Source organism: Myotis davidii, unplaced genomic scaffold (assembly GCF_000327345.1).
Source record: "Myotis davidii unplaced genomic scaffold, ASM32734v1 scaffold187, whole genome shotgun sequence".
Taxonomy (NCBI): domain Eukaryota; kingdom Metazoa; phylum Chordata; class Mammalia; order Chiroptera; family Vespertilionidae; genus Myotis; species Myotis davidii.
This window is the reverse complement of record NW_006383018.1, coordinates 2,620,977-2,634,511: the sequence shown is the minus strand read 5'-3', so window position 1 is coordinate 2,634,511 and position 13,535 is coordinate 2,620,977. Positions and strand designations below refer to the sequence as shown.

At 37.5% G+C, this 13,535-nt stretch overlaps 1 protein-coding gene across 4 annotated transcripts in view; it reads right to left on the bottom strand.

The window, feature by feature from the left end:
- CDK14 (cyclin-dependent kinase 14) overlaps positions 1–13,535 on the bottom strand; it is a 506,888-nt gene that overhangs the window by 209,132 nt on the left and 284,221 nt on the right. For all 4 annotated transcript variants that reach the window (XM_006779192.1, XM_015558314.1, XM_006779193.2 and 1 more), the window contains one exon: positions 1,073–1,193. In XM_006779192.1, the coding sequence (XP_006779255.1) occupies positions 1,073–1,193 (121 nt within the window). The remainder of the gene's footprint in view (positions 1–1,072; positions 1,194–13,535) is intronic.

The following is a 13,535-nucleotide window of genomic DNA, read 5'->3' as shown; positions in this document are numbered from 1 at the left end:
TCCATTAAAAAAGGACATTTTCAACAGTCACTAGTAAGCCCTTCCTGAGTGCTGAAATTATTACCTTATTTGATTCAGAGCACAATGGATTGAGAACCCATACTTTGTTATAAATAATAATCAGGCATTAAATCTCATGAGTCTCTGAGCCTCCTATTATGATAGATTCTTAAGTTTGGCTAAACCATCATGTGAGATTGAGACTCTACAGAAATTAAATGTATTGTGACCCTTTAAAAGAGTAATTTTATTTCATTTTGGATAATTGGTGGCAACGGTTTCCAGAAATATACTGCACCAAATTTAGTGCCTGGCAGTTACACCAAAACCTTCAGACCACTTATCCGAGCTTTGCTGTGAATTTAAACATGCTAGCTGCTACTTCAAACCATACTGTTGTTTGGAGATATAGATATACATCCTTGCCATAAATCAAAGCCACAAATTAAGACCTTTAGGGAGAAAAATCACTGACTACTTGTGGGAAGCCACTGCTTGCCAATACTGTCACCAAGGAAGCAGAAGGCCGATGGACCTTAGGCATTAGCAGGGCTGATGCTCAGCATCGATTGTTTGTGTTGATAGTGGTGGCTCAAGGCAATTCCCTAACCTGATAATCCTGTTACTGTTTACCAAACTTTACCTTTGATATGCCTGTATGCATTGCTAAAGGGCAAATGTGTATTCAAGTAAATAAACAGGTCAGAAGTCAGTGTGTCTCTTTAAGAAAGAGGCTCCACCTGGCTCCCAATGCCTTCTAAATTCGTATTTCTTGTATAGCATTTTCATTTGTGCATCGGCCCCTCCTGAACCCCGCCGCGAAAGTCGCGGCAACTACTGACAGTTAGAAAAGTGTCTCTGCCCCTGTCCATCAAGAGGCCCCATCTGCAAGGCAGGCTCTGATTAGGAAATATTCTCAATCATGTTTTTTAAAAATCTAGTATCACTGCCACACACCAGCAAACACTCCTCCACCATTAATCTTCATTCAAACTGTTGGGATGTTTATCTAGGCTTGACACAGACCAAGTGCCAAGGATAGATTAGCTACAGAAAAGCTTCCGTTTCTCACCACATGTCCAGGCAGGTAGAATACTCTGTTGAGCCCAGGAGGACATCTGGAGGTCGGTACCATAAGGTAACCACTTCATTGGAGTATGTGTGGCTAGGGACCGATTTTGCTCTTGCAAGACCTGCGGGTTACATGAAACATAAAGAAGTTTAATAGGCATTCATGGGACAAGGGAATTTAAGTTTGAATGTTAACAGTTTTAAAAGGTCAAACATGACATTGTGATACAGAGTCAGGAATTCAGTGTTAAGGTTACAAGAAAGGTCGGCTTGTTTCAAACACATGCTTGTAAATCATTTATATCCCTAATAAAACATCATGACAGTAATAAAATCCCAGGAGAGTAAACAAATGATCCATCAACGATTAGACATTACACAGAAGCTTAGAAATCTTCTGGACTTTCCAAAGAATGTTCCATGGACCTCTAGTTCTGAGAGCTATAAATAATGTTATTGGAAAGGCTTCCAAGGTCAAATAATTTTGAGAAAAGATGGGTTAAGAAGTTAAACAGTATCCATACATGAGGTTGCTCAGTGCCTTTAATTGTCCTAATGTGTAATGTGAATCTGAGAGAAGATAGACTGACAGTTTTCTCAAAGGAGATTTTCCAAACTTCTTTGGGTTTCACGTTCTGTCAAGCACTTGCTAGGAAATGCTTATTCAGGAAGCTCACTTGAAAACTACCTAAATAAAAAATTATAAAGGAATAGTTCAAAATATTAAAATGTTTTTAAAGAATTTTTTAAAACTGGGAAAATGGTCAAAATATTAGGTTCAGTGATAATGAAGGTGCAGTTTGACTTCACAACAAAGAATGACAGGAAATGCATTTTTCCAAATTTTCTACAATGACTATGATTCCTTTAAAAATCACAAAATTTAGAAATTTCTTTCTTAAAAGAAAAAATAATCTGTGATAGGGTTCTATCTAGGTATGTTAATTAATGACAGGGCTAAAGTATTATCACTGTAATGCTCAAAACACATATAACATTTTAATAATATTCTACCAGAACAAATTCATTTTCTTGTTCTTCTTATTTAAATTTTTATGTAGTACTTAGAAACATGGCTTTTTTCCTGTTTATTAAACACTTGGTATTCCCTTTTGTATATTCTACGCAAACGTTAAAATTAATAGGACAGCTGGTGAAACAAGAATTTCTAATTAATTCAACTATGCTATATGTTACAGTAACTCAATTTTTCTACAGTTTTTCTAATAATACAATGGCATATTACAAATTGGTGAATGTTTATAAGTATTCCATATTAAAATGGACAGATTATAAACACAAATACATACACATATGTGGTCTCCAACTTTTTTTGCACATAAATAGAATAACTAGTTTTGATAACAGATTTCTACTTCTTTTCTTTTTCCTTTTAATTTATAGTGATTAGACATTCATATAAATGATCACCTTATGAAGTGATCACTCCAATAAGTCTAGTACCCATCTGACACTATATAGTACATAGTTATTGTAATATTATTGACCATATTCCCAATGCTATAGTTTACAGTCCATGACTATTTTCATAACTGACAATTTGTACTTCTTAATCCCTTTCACCTTTTCTCTGTGAGGTTTTGTCCTACCTCAATTCAGGCAAAGCTGACCACCAGATAGGACAGTCATGGTGGCAGTGTTTCCAGAATCTAGTAATCCCATCAAAAGGTTTAGTTCCTCAAATGGGCATGTTTCTATACAAAGAGCCAAGCACAAGTCCTGAAATAGGTTCTGACTCGTTTCATATGCTGTTGTCAAGTCAAAGGGGAAGTCAAAGGCTGGATTCCCTTGGCTTTTCTGAGGCCCTGTTGACAGAAAGCAAGGCCAGAGGGATAGGAGAATGAAAACATCTGAGATTTTCTTTGACAGCTCAGAAGACCAGGCTACTTATAGAAAATTATGATATTTTCACTTTTAAAGGGAGAACATGACTTCAAAATAACTTAGAAATAGTATAAATCTAAATAATTATATGTGATTTCAGGTCAATTATGTTCACTGTGACTTTAAGTTTATAAAACTGGTTAAATATATCTGGAAAATATAAATAGAAAAGGCGTTGTCTACATTATTTTCCTCCTTCCCACATGGTTAGGTCAAGGGCTGCCCAAATTCCATTCACGAGGGTCACAAAACTTCCCAAATTAACAGTGAAAAAAAGTATACTTTGAAGTAGGAATATATAACTGGGCTTTTAATAAATATTTTGGGTAAAGACATTGCTATGTATTTATACAGTTCATGCATCAAAACACGCTTACTCATACAAAATTTATTAAACTGCATCCTGCAGCTGAAGGAAAACTGTAGGACAGGATTAATTAGCACAGCATGTGTGAAAGCCTTTTCTCTCTGTTCCTTGTCAGTTGCTATGGTTACACTACAGGAAGAGAGCTACACTACCTTTGAGAAAGGATGAAGTTCATGGGTTATTATCAAAACTTCTTGCATTAATGTTTAGTGTGAATTAAAAGTTAAAAAGCCAAGCGAAATGCTAACCAGATGAATACAGGTTACCTGCACACCGCAGTTGTGGCTGAGTGTGTGCATATGAACTGGTGGTTTGTTGCTATGGGCACCGAAAACAATTTGCATAACAATTCAGAGTATCCCAGTTTAAGATGTTTCTGTTTCTAACTAATCAAAGACCCTCAAGTAGAGTAAAAAAAAAAATCCTGCTATTCAAGCCCTATTGCCAATTATTCAAAGGCAGGCAACCTTGATACTGGCTAGCACAGCAGAATATTAGATTCCTAGAAGACCTCTGAAGGTTTATAGTTAATCTCTTACCCAATGAAAGAGTTCCTTTTTCCATATATCTTCAAGATGGTTATCCAATATCTATTGTTACCCTGAGCCTGGTTCTACCTTCTTGCAGGGATACGGGATAAATCACTTGGCAGTGCTTCTAACATTTGCCCTAAGCTGCCAGTCATTCAGCATCAACCAATGGAGATGTTCTCTAGAACAGCAGTCATCAACCTTTCGGACCTCACGGACCACCAGTGGTCCACGGGCCACAGGTTGGTGACCGCTGCTCTAGACCTTATCTTAGTAGCTCTCAGCTGCAATGGACCTCTCTTCCTCTTTTTAAAATCTACTCCCTTGACTTCTCAGCTATGGAAAAGTTAAAGCAGTGACCTGGTCTCCATATGGGATCTTCCTCTATATGCTGTTTGTGTGTGTGTGTGTGTGTTTTTCCCCTAGGATTATTATATATTCAAACCAGGTAATTGTGGCTAATACCATGTTTTAACTGTTATGGATAGGTGATTTCTCATAAGATTGTACCTCCAGCTTCTATCTTTCCAGGGGCTTCAGATCTGGGTCTGTCCAATTCCTCAGCAAGGATGTCCTGCAGGAACTCAACACAACCCCAAACCCCAAGTCCCTAGAGCCATCTCTGTCGAGAATACAGGGAATATGCCCTAAGCCCAAGAGTAAGTGCATTTTACTAGTAAACTGTTTTAGGTTCCCCAAACAATAAAAGTTATTTTAGCTGTACACAGATATACATTAGATTTTATATTCCATGCACATCGAACTATTCCTTCAAATTCCAAGGCATCCTTTTTGCAGGGGGTGAAATTGTTTGGAGACTGTGAGTAATCTCTCAAACTCTACGGAGAAAATCACTAAACCTAAGTAAGCTCAAGATTGATCACGTTCATGTCTCCGCTTTCACTAAGGGATTGAAAAAAAACAACTGGCAACGCTAACTGGTTTCTTTCTAATTAAGTGGAATAATGGCAAAAGCTAGATGAACTTACAAAAGTCAACTAAAATAAGATAAGAAGGAGTATCTTTTACCACTTCAGTCTTTCCAAAGGACTGGGCCACTGTTTTGTGCTTGTCAGTGATTTCGGTTTTTTATTGGAACAATTCCCACACCTCTCTCTCAACATACTTCATTTCCCAAACTAAACAATCAGAAAAAGATGGTCATGTTCCTAGTTCATCACAAAAAGCAATATGTCTAGGCCAGGGGTTCCTTCCTTCACAACCTGGAGCTAAACAGACATGAATTATTTGGGTAATAGTTCACCCTCTGGCAGATGGGCTGGAGAGGGGGACACTCCTCTATCCCATGAGTCACCCCTGGAGAAGGGCAGCGAAGGCTTCTCATTTCTTTCCCTTTCCACAGTCCTGGGAGCTGGCCAGGAATTTCTTTTTTCATACCAATTTTTAATGGAGTACTCTCCCTGCTACAGGATTTATATTAAATGTCTCAGGCTGTGCTAAAGCAGCTTGAAAATCTTTTATTGCTGCTCTTAGAGTATATCAGTAAACAACCACCAAACAAAATGCAGAAAACATTTTTTTCTGTTCTTCTCCCAAGTTCTGGCTTTAACCTCTTTCCTCTGCACTTGACAAATTTTCCTGGATGATTTCATTTAATCCCGTGGCTCCAGTTACTATCTATATGCTGGTGATCTCAAATACATTAACTCTAGAATTAATCTTCCTCTAAATCTTTAGGTTTCTACACTAAAAATAGCCACTTAGATCTTCTACGGATATCTCAAACATTTCTCCTGTCCCCAATTCTCCAACCAGTACTACTCTCTCCAGTATTCTGTAACTCACCATTAACCATCACCGTCAATCCATTCACTAGAGCCAGAAGTCTCATCTCATTCCAGGTTCCTTTCACTTACAAAATTACAAAATTCAATGCATTTTACTTTTTTAAAAAATCCCCACCCAAGGCTATGTTTATTGAGTTGAGAGGGAGAGAGAAACAATGATGTGAAAAACATCAATCAGTTGCCTCTCGTATGCACCCCAACAGAATCGAACCCACAATCTTTTGGTGTACAGGTTGGCACTCCAACCAACAGAGTAACCCAGCTGGGGACAATGGATTTTACTTTATAATCTATATATATAAAAGGCTAAGTGACTGATCATACATATGACATGCACTGGCAATTTAAAAATAAACGTCTCTCTGCGAGATACATATAAAGCTCTTGCTGGCACCAATCACATGCGCAGGTTTCGATCTGTCATTGTTGATCGTGAATTTGGTTGTTTTTGTTGACATTCTGAAGCTGAACGAAAGTGGTGGCTCAACAGAATATGTCTGAAGACCAACTATTGGCGCAATGTATCTCACCACTTCATCTCTGACATGTCTATTATAGAGAAAGGGCGAGATAGATATAAAGCTCTTGCTGGCACCAATCACATGCGCAGGTTTCGATCTGTCATTGTTGATCGTGAATTTGGTTGTTTTTGTTGACATTCTGAAGCTGAACGAAAGTGGTGGCTCAACAGAATATGTCTGAAGACCAACTATTGGCGCAATGTATCTCACCACTTCATCTCTGACATGTCTATTATAGAGAAAGGGCGAATAGCGATATTAAAATATTTCTTCTAATTAATTTCCTTCCAATGTGCAGGAATCCGTGCACTGGGCCACTAGTTATTTTATAATTTTCTTCCTCATCCTGAGGTCCACTCATCATCTCTTACAGGATTGTTACCCTAGCCTTACTTCTGTCCATGGCAAATAGTTATCAATTTCAAAATACGTTCTAGACAATAAATCACCTACATTTGTTGAAATTGTTTTATTAAAAATTAAAGTTTAAATAAAATACTTTTAAAGTGAATATAATAGAAGACTGAAAAGCCCAAACTTCCCCTATAAGCACCATGAAAGTTAGACACCCTCCAATTCCCTTGCCCCATATTTGCCATCACAGGAAATAGGAAATATGGGTGTTTTAGGGACAGGTCTATATTTTTTTATACAGCTGATCATTGAACAGCACATGTATAAGTGTTGGTCCACTTATACATGGATTTTTTTTCAATAAATATTTTCTTTTCCTTAGGATTTTCTTAATAACACTTTATTTTCTCTAGCTTACTTTGTTTTAATACAGTATAAATGCTTACACAGGGTGGGGCTAAAGGAGATTTACAGTTTGAGTATACAGAACAGAGTGTATTCTTGTATTATTATTTATTAATTGTTGTGTTTTCCAAATGAACAAGTGTAAACCTACTTTTGTCCCACCCTAGATAGGTAGATAGATAGGTAGATAGATAGATAGATAGATAGAGAGAGAGAGACAGATAGAGAGATAAAGTCATACAATATGTGTGTTCATTGACTGTTTATATTACCGGTATAGCTTTCTGGTAAACAGTAAGCTATTAATAGCTAAGCTTTTGGGGAGTCAAAAGTTGTACACAGACTTTCAACTATGTGTGGGGGTTTGGTGCCCCTGCCCCTAAACTATTCAAATCACCTGTATATTTAACAACATGGTGTTGTTAAAGTGGAAAAAAAAGTTTTGAAAGTACAGTTAGATCTTTCTTTTCCTTTGAATGAAACTTTTTTGGTTTTGCTTCTGTCCAGACTTCTACGTTAACAGAATCTACTCTTACAGGATAACAAAAATCCCTTAAAAATGTTTTTATTGGCACTTCTCAGAGTCTTTCCACTGAATAAGAGGAATTTTTGAAAATCAATTCTAATAAAATAAAATTAAGTACAGAGAAATTTAAATATGCTAAGATAGTATTTTATTTTGCTCTGATTTTATTTAATTATCTTTGCATTTCTTAATATATGATACCTAATTTCTGGCTATCCTAAAGGGCACAGTTTTTTTTTTATATATCTTTCATTTAAAATAACAGAAATGATCACAACATTTTAATATAGACATTCTAAATAAAAAAGAAATATTCAAAAAGTTAAATTGCATATATAGGAAAATTTTATTTTTTCTATTTAGTATAGGAGATAAAAACAATGTATTTCTCTGGTAAACACTGTTTTAAATGAAATTAATAGATGTGATGGGAAGACCAATTAGTTGAAATCTTGTGGCTGAATACCATATAAGGAACACGCTATTTTTGTCAGAGCATTGGGCTACATATTGGAAGACTTGTGATAGGGAAACGACTAAATTCCTGATAGTGGTTTAGACATCAGTTAGTTGTGTCTCCTTGATGAAGTGACTTAAGCTCTCTTAACAAGGTTGAGATCAAAGTCAGCAAACCATGGCCTGCAAGCCACCTACCTGTCTAGGTAAATAAATTCTGCTGGAACACAGGCACACCCACACCCTCACGTATTGTCTATGGCTGCATGTGCACTAAATAACAGAGCTGAGAAGTTAACAGGCCCATAAGACTATAACAAATAGTATCTGGCCCTTTAAGAAAAAGTGTGCTGACCCAAGGGTAAGATTAAGAACACTTCAGAGTCCATTCAACTACAGGCATACTTCATTTTATTGCACTTCACTTTATTGCACTTTGCAGATAGTGTGTTTTTTTACAAATTGAAGGTTGTGGCAACACTCTGTGGAGTGCATCTATTCACAAGATTTTTTTCAACTGCACTTGCTCACTTCTTGGCTCTGTGCCACATTTTGGTCATTTTCACAATACCTCCAACGTTTTCATTATTATTATATTTATTATGGTGGGGCATGGTCAGTTATTTTTTATGTTACTTTTGTAATTATTTGAGGGCACTACAAACCTTACTCATCTAAGAGGGCAAAGCTAATCATATACTCAAAGTCAGTGGGTAAAATGCTATTGAACAGCATGGCATGCAACAGAGAAATTGTTTGTGAAAAAGAGTCAATCGATGCAACAGCATTCATTGTTGTCTTATTTTTAAGATGTTGCCAAAGCCACCCCAACCTTCAACAACCACCACCCGACTAGTCAGCAGCCATCAACACCGAGGCAAGATCCTCCTCCAGCAAAAATATTACAACTCACTGAAGGCTCAGATAATAGCATTTTATGGCAATACAATATTTTTAGATTAAGGGATGTACATTGTCTTTTTTATACCTAGTGCTATTATTGCATACTTAGTAGAGTACAGTATGATGCAAATATAACTTTTGTGTATTTTTTATAATTTAAAGTTTTGGAATATAAATATTTTATTGGTATATTGCAATAAATTGGATTTAAAAAGGAGCTATGACTGGAATGTATATCTATAATCCATGAATATCAGTTTTACATATGCCAGAATTAACTTTCTCAAAGGATAATGTTTAATCATTTTAATGTGTTTTAACTCATAACAGTACAGAATACAAAAATGCCTTTTTATATAGATGTAGTTAACAAGATGTTATTTCAAATTCTGCTAGATGAAATAAGTCAGACAGAGACAAATACCATATGATTTCACTTATATGTGGAAGCTAAAGAACAAAACAAAGGAACAAACAAAACAGAAACAGACTCATAGATACAATGAACTGACTGATAATTGCTGGGGGTTGGGGAGGGTTGAAGAGATTAAGAAGCTACAAAATAGTCCTGGCCAGTGTGTCTAAGTGGTTAAAGCACTCTCTCTAAAAATCAATGGGAAAAATATCATCACGTGAGGATAACAAAATAGTCATGGGGATATAAAGTACAGCATAGGAAATACAGTTAATAATACTGTAATAACTATGTACAGTGCCAGGTGGGTACTAGAACTACCAGGGGGGATCAGTTCATAAATTATATAACTGTCTAACCACTATGCTGTACACCTAAAACAAATACAATATAATACCGAATGTCAACTGTCATTTAAAAATAAATAAATTCTTAAAAAGCAAAAGGAAAGCCTCGTTCTAACATAAACATAACTTTTATATGCACTTGTGAACCAAAAAATGCATGTTGACTCGCTTTATTGCACTTGTCTGAAACAAAATGCAGTATATCAGAGGTATGCCTGTACTAAAACTCAGTGATCCTAAGAAAATTTTGCTAAAAACTTGTTCATTAAATGTATGGAGATCACATACACTTAAGTTCCTAAAAAGCCCTCTAAGTAAATAATTCCACCTCAATGATCCTATCACATCACATCTGCATTAACAGAAAATGCAAAATCATTTTCAATGGACTTTATGTGAATATATCATCATTTTCACAGTTCACTGGTTTACATTTCATTTTCTAGTTTCTGCTTCTCAGTTAATGAAACTCTGTGTCATTATTCCGAGGCTAGATGACAACACAATGTAGAAAATGAATTTCATAACCTGACTAAATTAGCAATTTTCATGAATGTCCATATTCAAGCTGATTTGTTTCCAATTTTTTAAAAATTAAAAGTAAAACATACTAAATTCATCATAAGAATCTAAGTTCCAAATCAAAACATAAGACTAAAAACTTTTAGGCTATTTACTCATAGATTAGTATATGCCACAAACATTATATGAGCATCACTTGCATAAGTTAAAGAGAGATTATTTGTTGAAAAATCACAACTATAATTAGGTCAAATAACCTGAGAATAATTACGATTTTATGTCAGAGGTATGCTTTGCACTTCTTAGGAAAGAAGCCAATCTATAAAGAAGCCAATCTATCATACATACATGACATTTGAAATGACATCATAGACTCTCAAATTTTTTTTAGCTCTCAAGAGAAGAAACTAGAGTAAATGTTCTTCTGGGAGGCTTAAGAGAAAAGCATTCCCATTTCCTTCCCGAACCACTCAATTAATAAAAAAGTGTGTGTGTGTGTGTGTGTGTGTGTGTGTGTGTGTGTGCGCGCGCGCGCAGGGGACAATATTCTTACCTGGTCTTACTATGATAATACTAAAATATAAAAATCAGTGGATATGCTGCTAGTACTAACAGAGGCAAACCTACTGAGAATTTATTGATAGTTATAATCTGTTAGGAACTCACCGGGTTTTTACATGTATAATATCATTGAACCATTACAACAACCTAGAAGGTTGTATAATTATTAGGATCCCAACTGAACAGAAAGGAATCTACTTTACTCCAGGTCATCTTAATGTAAAGGGCTAATACGCAAATGGTTGTTATGTGTGATCAGCAGGAGGCTTCGCCCCTCACCGGGCGGGGCTTGAGTGGGGGGTGGGGCTGGCGGGGTCTGGGTCTCATGCGATTTTGAGGCACGCATGGGTGGATGGGGGCTTGATTCTGGGTCCCATGGTGTGCCCGAGACTCTGACAGGAGGAAGATTTTCATATACATTTTACTAATTTTCTTTCATCTCTGACACTTCTTTATACAGAAAGAGCAAATAGCAATATTAAAATATTTCCTCTAATTAATTCCCTTTTAATGTGCACGAATTTCATGCACCAGGCCACTAGTATAGTAATAAGTGGCTGTGTCAGTATTTGAATGCAGGCAGCCTCCCTAGAAGACTGGGAATTAGGGAGCAAGTATGCTCCTGGGCTCCAGATGGGCAGGGGCATAGACACAGGGAATGGTGACAGGCCAGTCTGGTGAGAGAGGGAGATGGATGGGAGCAGAGAGGCAGAGAGGAAAGGAAAGAAGAAGTGATGAGAAAACATAAGCTGGTTTTGTTCTGAGAAATTGAGGTATCCCTTTCCCCACTGAGCTGGGGATGGAGTCCTTCTAACATCTCAAGAAAAAGAATTTTCTGAGACTTGCATGGGAGGATGAGTGATTTTTATTTGTGTGGAATTACATCTCTGGGCTTCCAAAATTCTATTTCCCTTAGTCCAGTTATAGTAGATATGTAGCTGAGGTTTCAGTAGAGCTAAAAGCAAAGCTGGTGTCCACACTTTCTGTTCCATATTGCAGCTGGGTCCAGTTCAGCCTCAGGCTAGTTATGGTCCATCAGTCCTTTGCGTATGGGGGTCCATATGGCTGTGTGCCAGGTGGGTGAACATAGGGGAGCCAAGAGAGGGTGGGCCCTGCCACAAGAGTCCCAAGAGAGCCAAGAGCACTAAGAGAAGGAACTCCTTTTTTTTTTTAGGGAATTATATATCCCAAAATTCGTGCCCTCGCAGTGGCCATGCCAATTCTGTTCCCAGATATGATTGACAGGCAAGTCTCTTTCCGACATCACCCCAATTTTATTGGGCATGTACCTATTCTCCTCCCTCTCCAGTCCCTTCTCCCAGGGATCTCTGGGGAGTAGACTGGTGGCTCCCTGGGGAGTGAAAAGCTTTAGCTTTCTGGTAAAGCTGCCCAAGTGACATGCTTATAATATTTGGTCTTTCCGTTGCTCCTTTCCAGTTATTAATAACTAGCTAATTACAACAGTATCCCTTTTATTGGAAGGAGGTTCCCAAAATAGAAGTAAACTCGAGAGAAAATGACTGATGTTGTCCAGAAAGCCTCAGAGAAGAGTCAGACAAAAACCCTGACTGGACTCTCCCAGTGGGGTCTGGTTGCTGAAATGAGAACAGTGCTTATCTCTTGCTTCCTTTGTTTCAAAGTGGAAATTGGCAGAGGGCAGCCGTAGCCCCAACCATAGAGCAGTTACCAAAAGGCTGTGGTAAGCTGGAGAATAACAGTGAGAAATTAAAAAATAATAATAACTGGGGGTTGGAAAGGAGGCCTATTTATCTTACAGGATCCTGGGGGCCCTTACCCCTTGCCACTTCCACCCAGCCCCCAGAAACCTCAAACCTCAACCATGGGTGTGGTTAAAGCTCATCAGAAGCATCTGTAATAATAACACATAAAGTAAAAGTTCTGAGGTGTCCTTTCTGAAGTGAATTTTTAAAATATCTCATGAGATGAAAACAGGCAGTTCGTTACTTTCAAAATGAACTAAGAGATTTTTATGTTTTTTTTCCGACAGCAAATGTCCAACTGAATCAGTTCAAATTAATGAGGCAATTTTTGAGCCAATTCAAGGCAAAGGAGGTTTGAGTCATACTGCATCATTACTTTTTTTGTTTTATGATGTCTGCCCAGTTTTTCTGAACTATTTTCTCTCATGCTTTCTGTTTTGTCTTTTATCGTATTTTTTGAGCCCAGGTCCAGTTATATTTTGGGGGTCTCAGCACTGTACTCAGTACAGGGATCCAGACATTATAATTAAGAGGACACATCCACTAAAAGATATGCATGTTGATTTTGATAATTTGATGAAAAGTGAACTTTGTGACAATCTTGGCTGTCCTGTTGGAAGTGAGCATCAGTAATGCAGTAAATAAATAAACTTCGGACCTAGCTGGTTTGGCTCAGTGAAAAGAGTGTCGGCCTATGGACTGAAGGGTCCAGGGTTCGATTCTGGTCACGGGCACCTACCTTGGTTGCAGGCTCCCAGCCCTGGTCTGGGGCATGCAGGAGGCAACCAATCAATATGACTCTCTCACATCAGTGTTTCTCTCTGTCTCTCCCTCTCCCTCCCACTCTCTCTAAAAATCAATAGAAAATTATCCTCGGGAAAGGATTATCCTATCAAATAAAAGACAATAAGGATAATTGACCATACCTTTGCTATTCTTCCCATTGGCTAATCAGGGCAATATGCAAATTAACCACCAACCAAGATGGCGGCTGGCAGCCACGCAGCTGAAGCGAGTAGGAGGCTTGCTTGCTCAGTGATGGAGAAAGCCAAGATTCCCCGCCTGCCACGGCCCGGCTCTGAGCTCCGTAAAGCAACAAAGTTTCAATTATAGAAGCCAAACA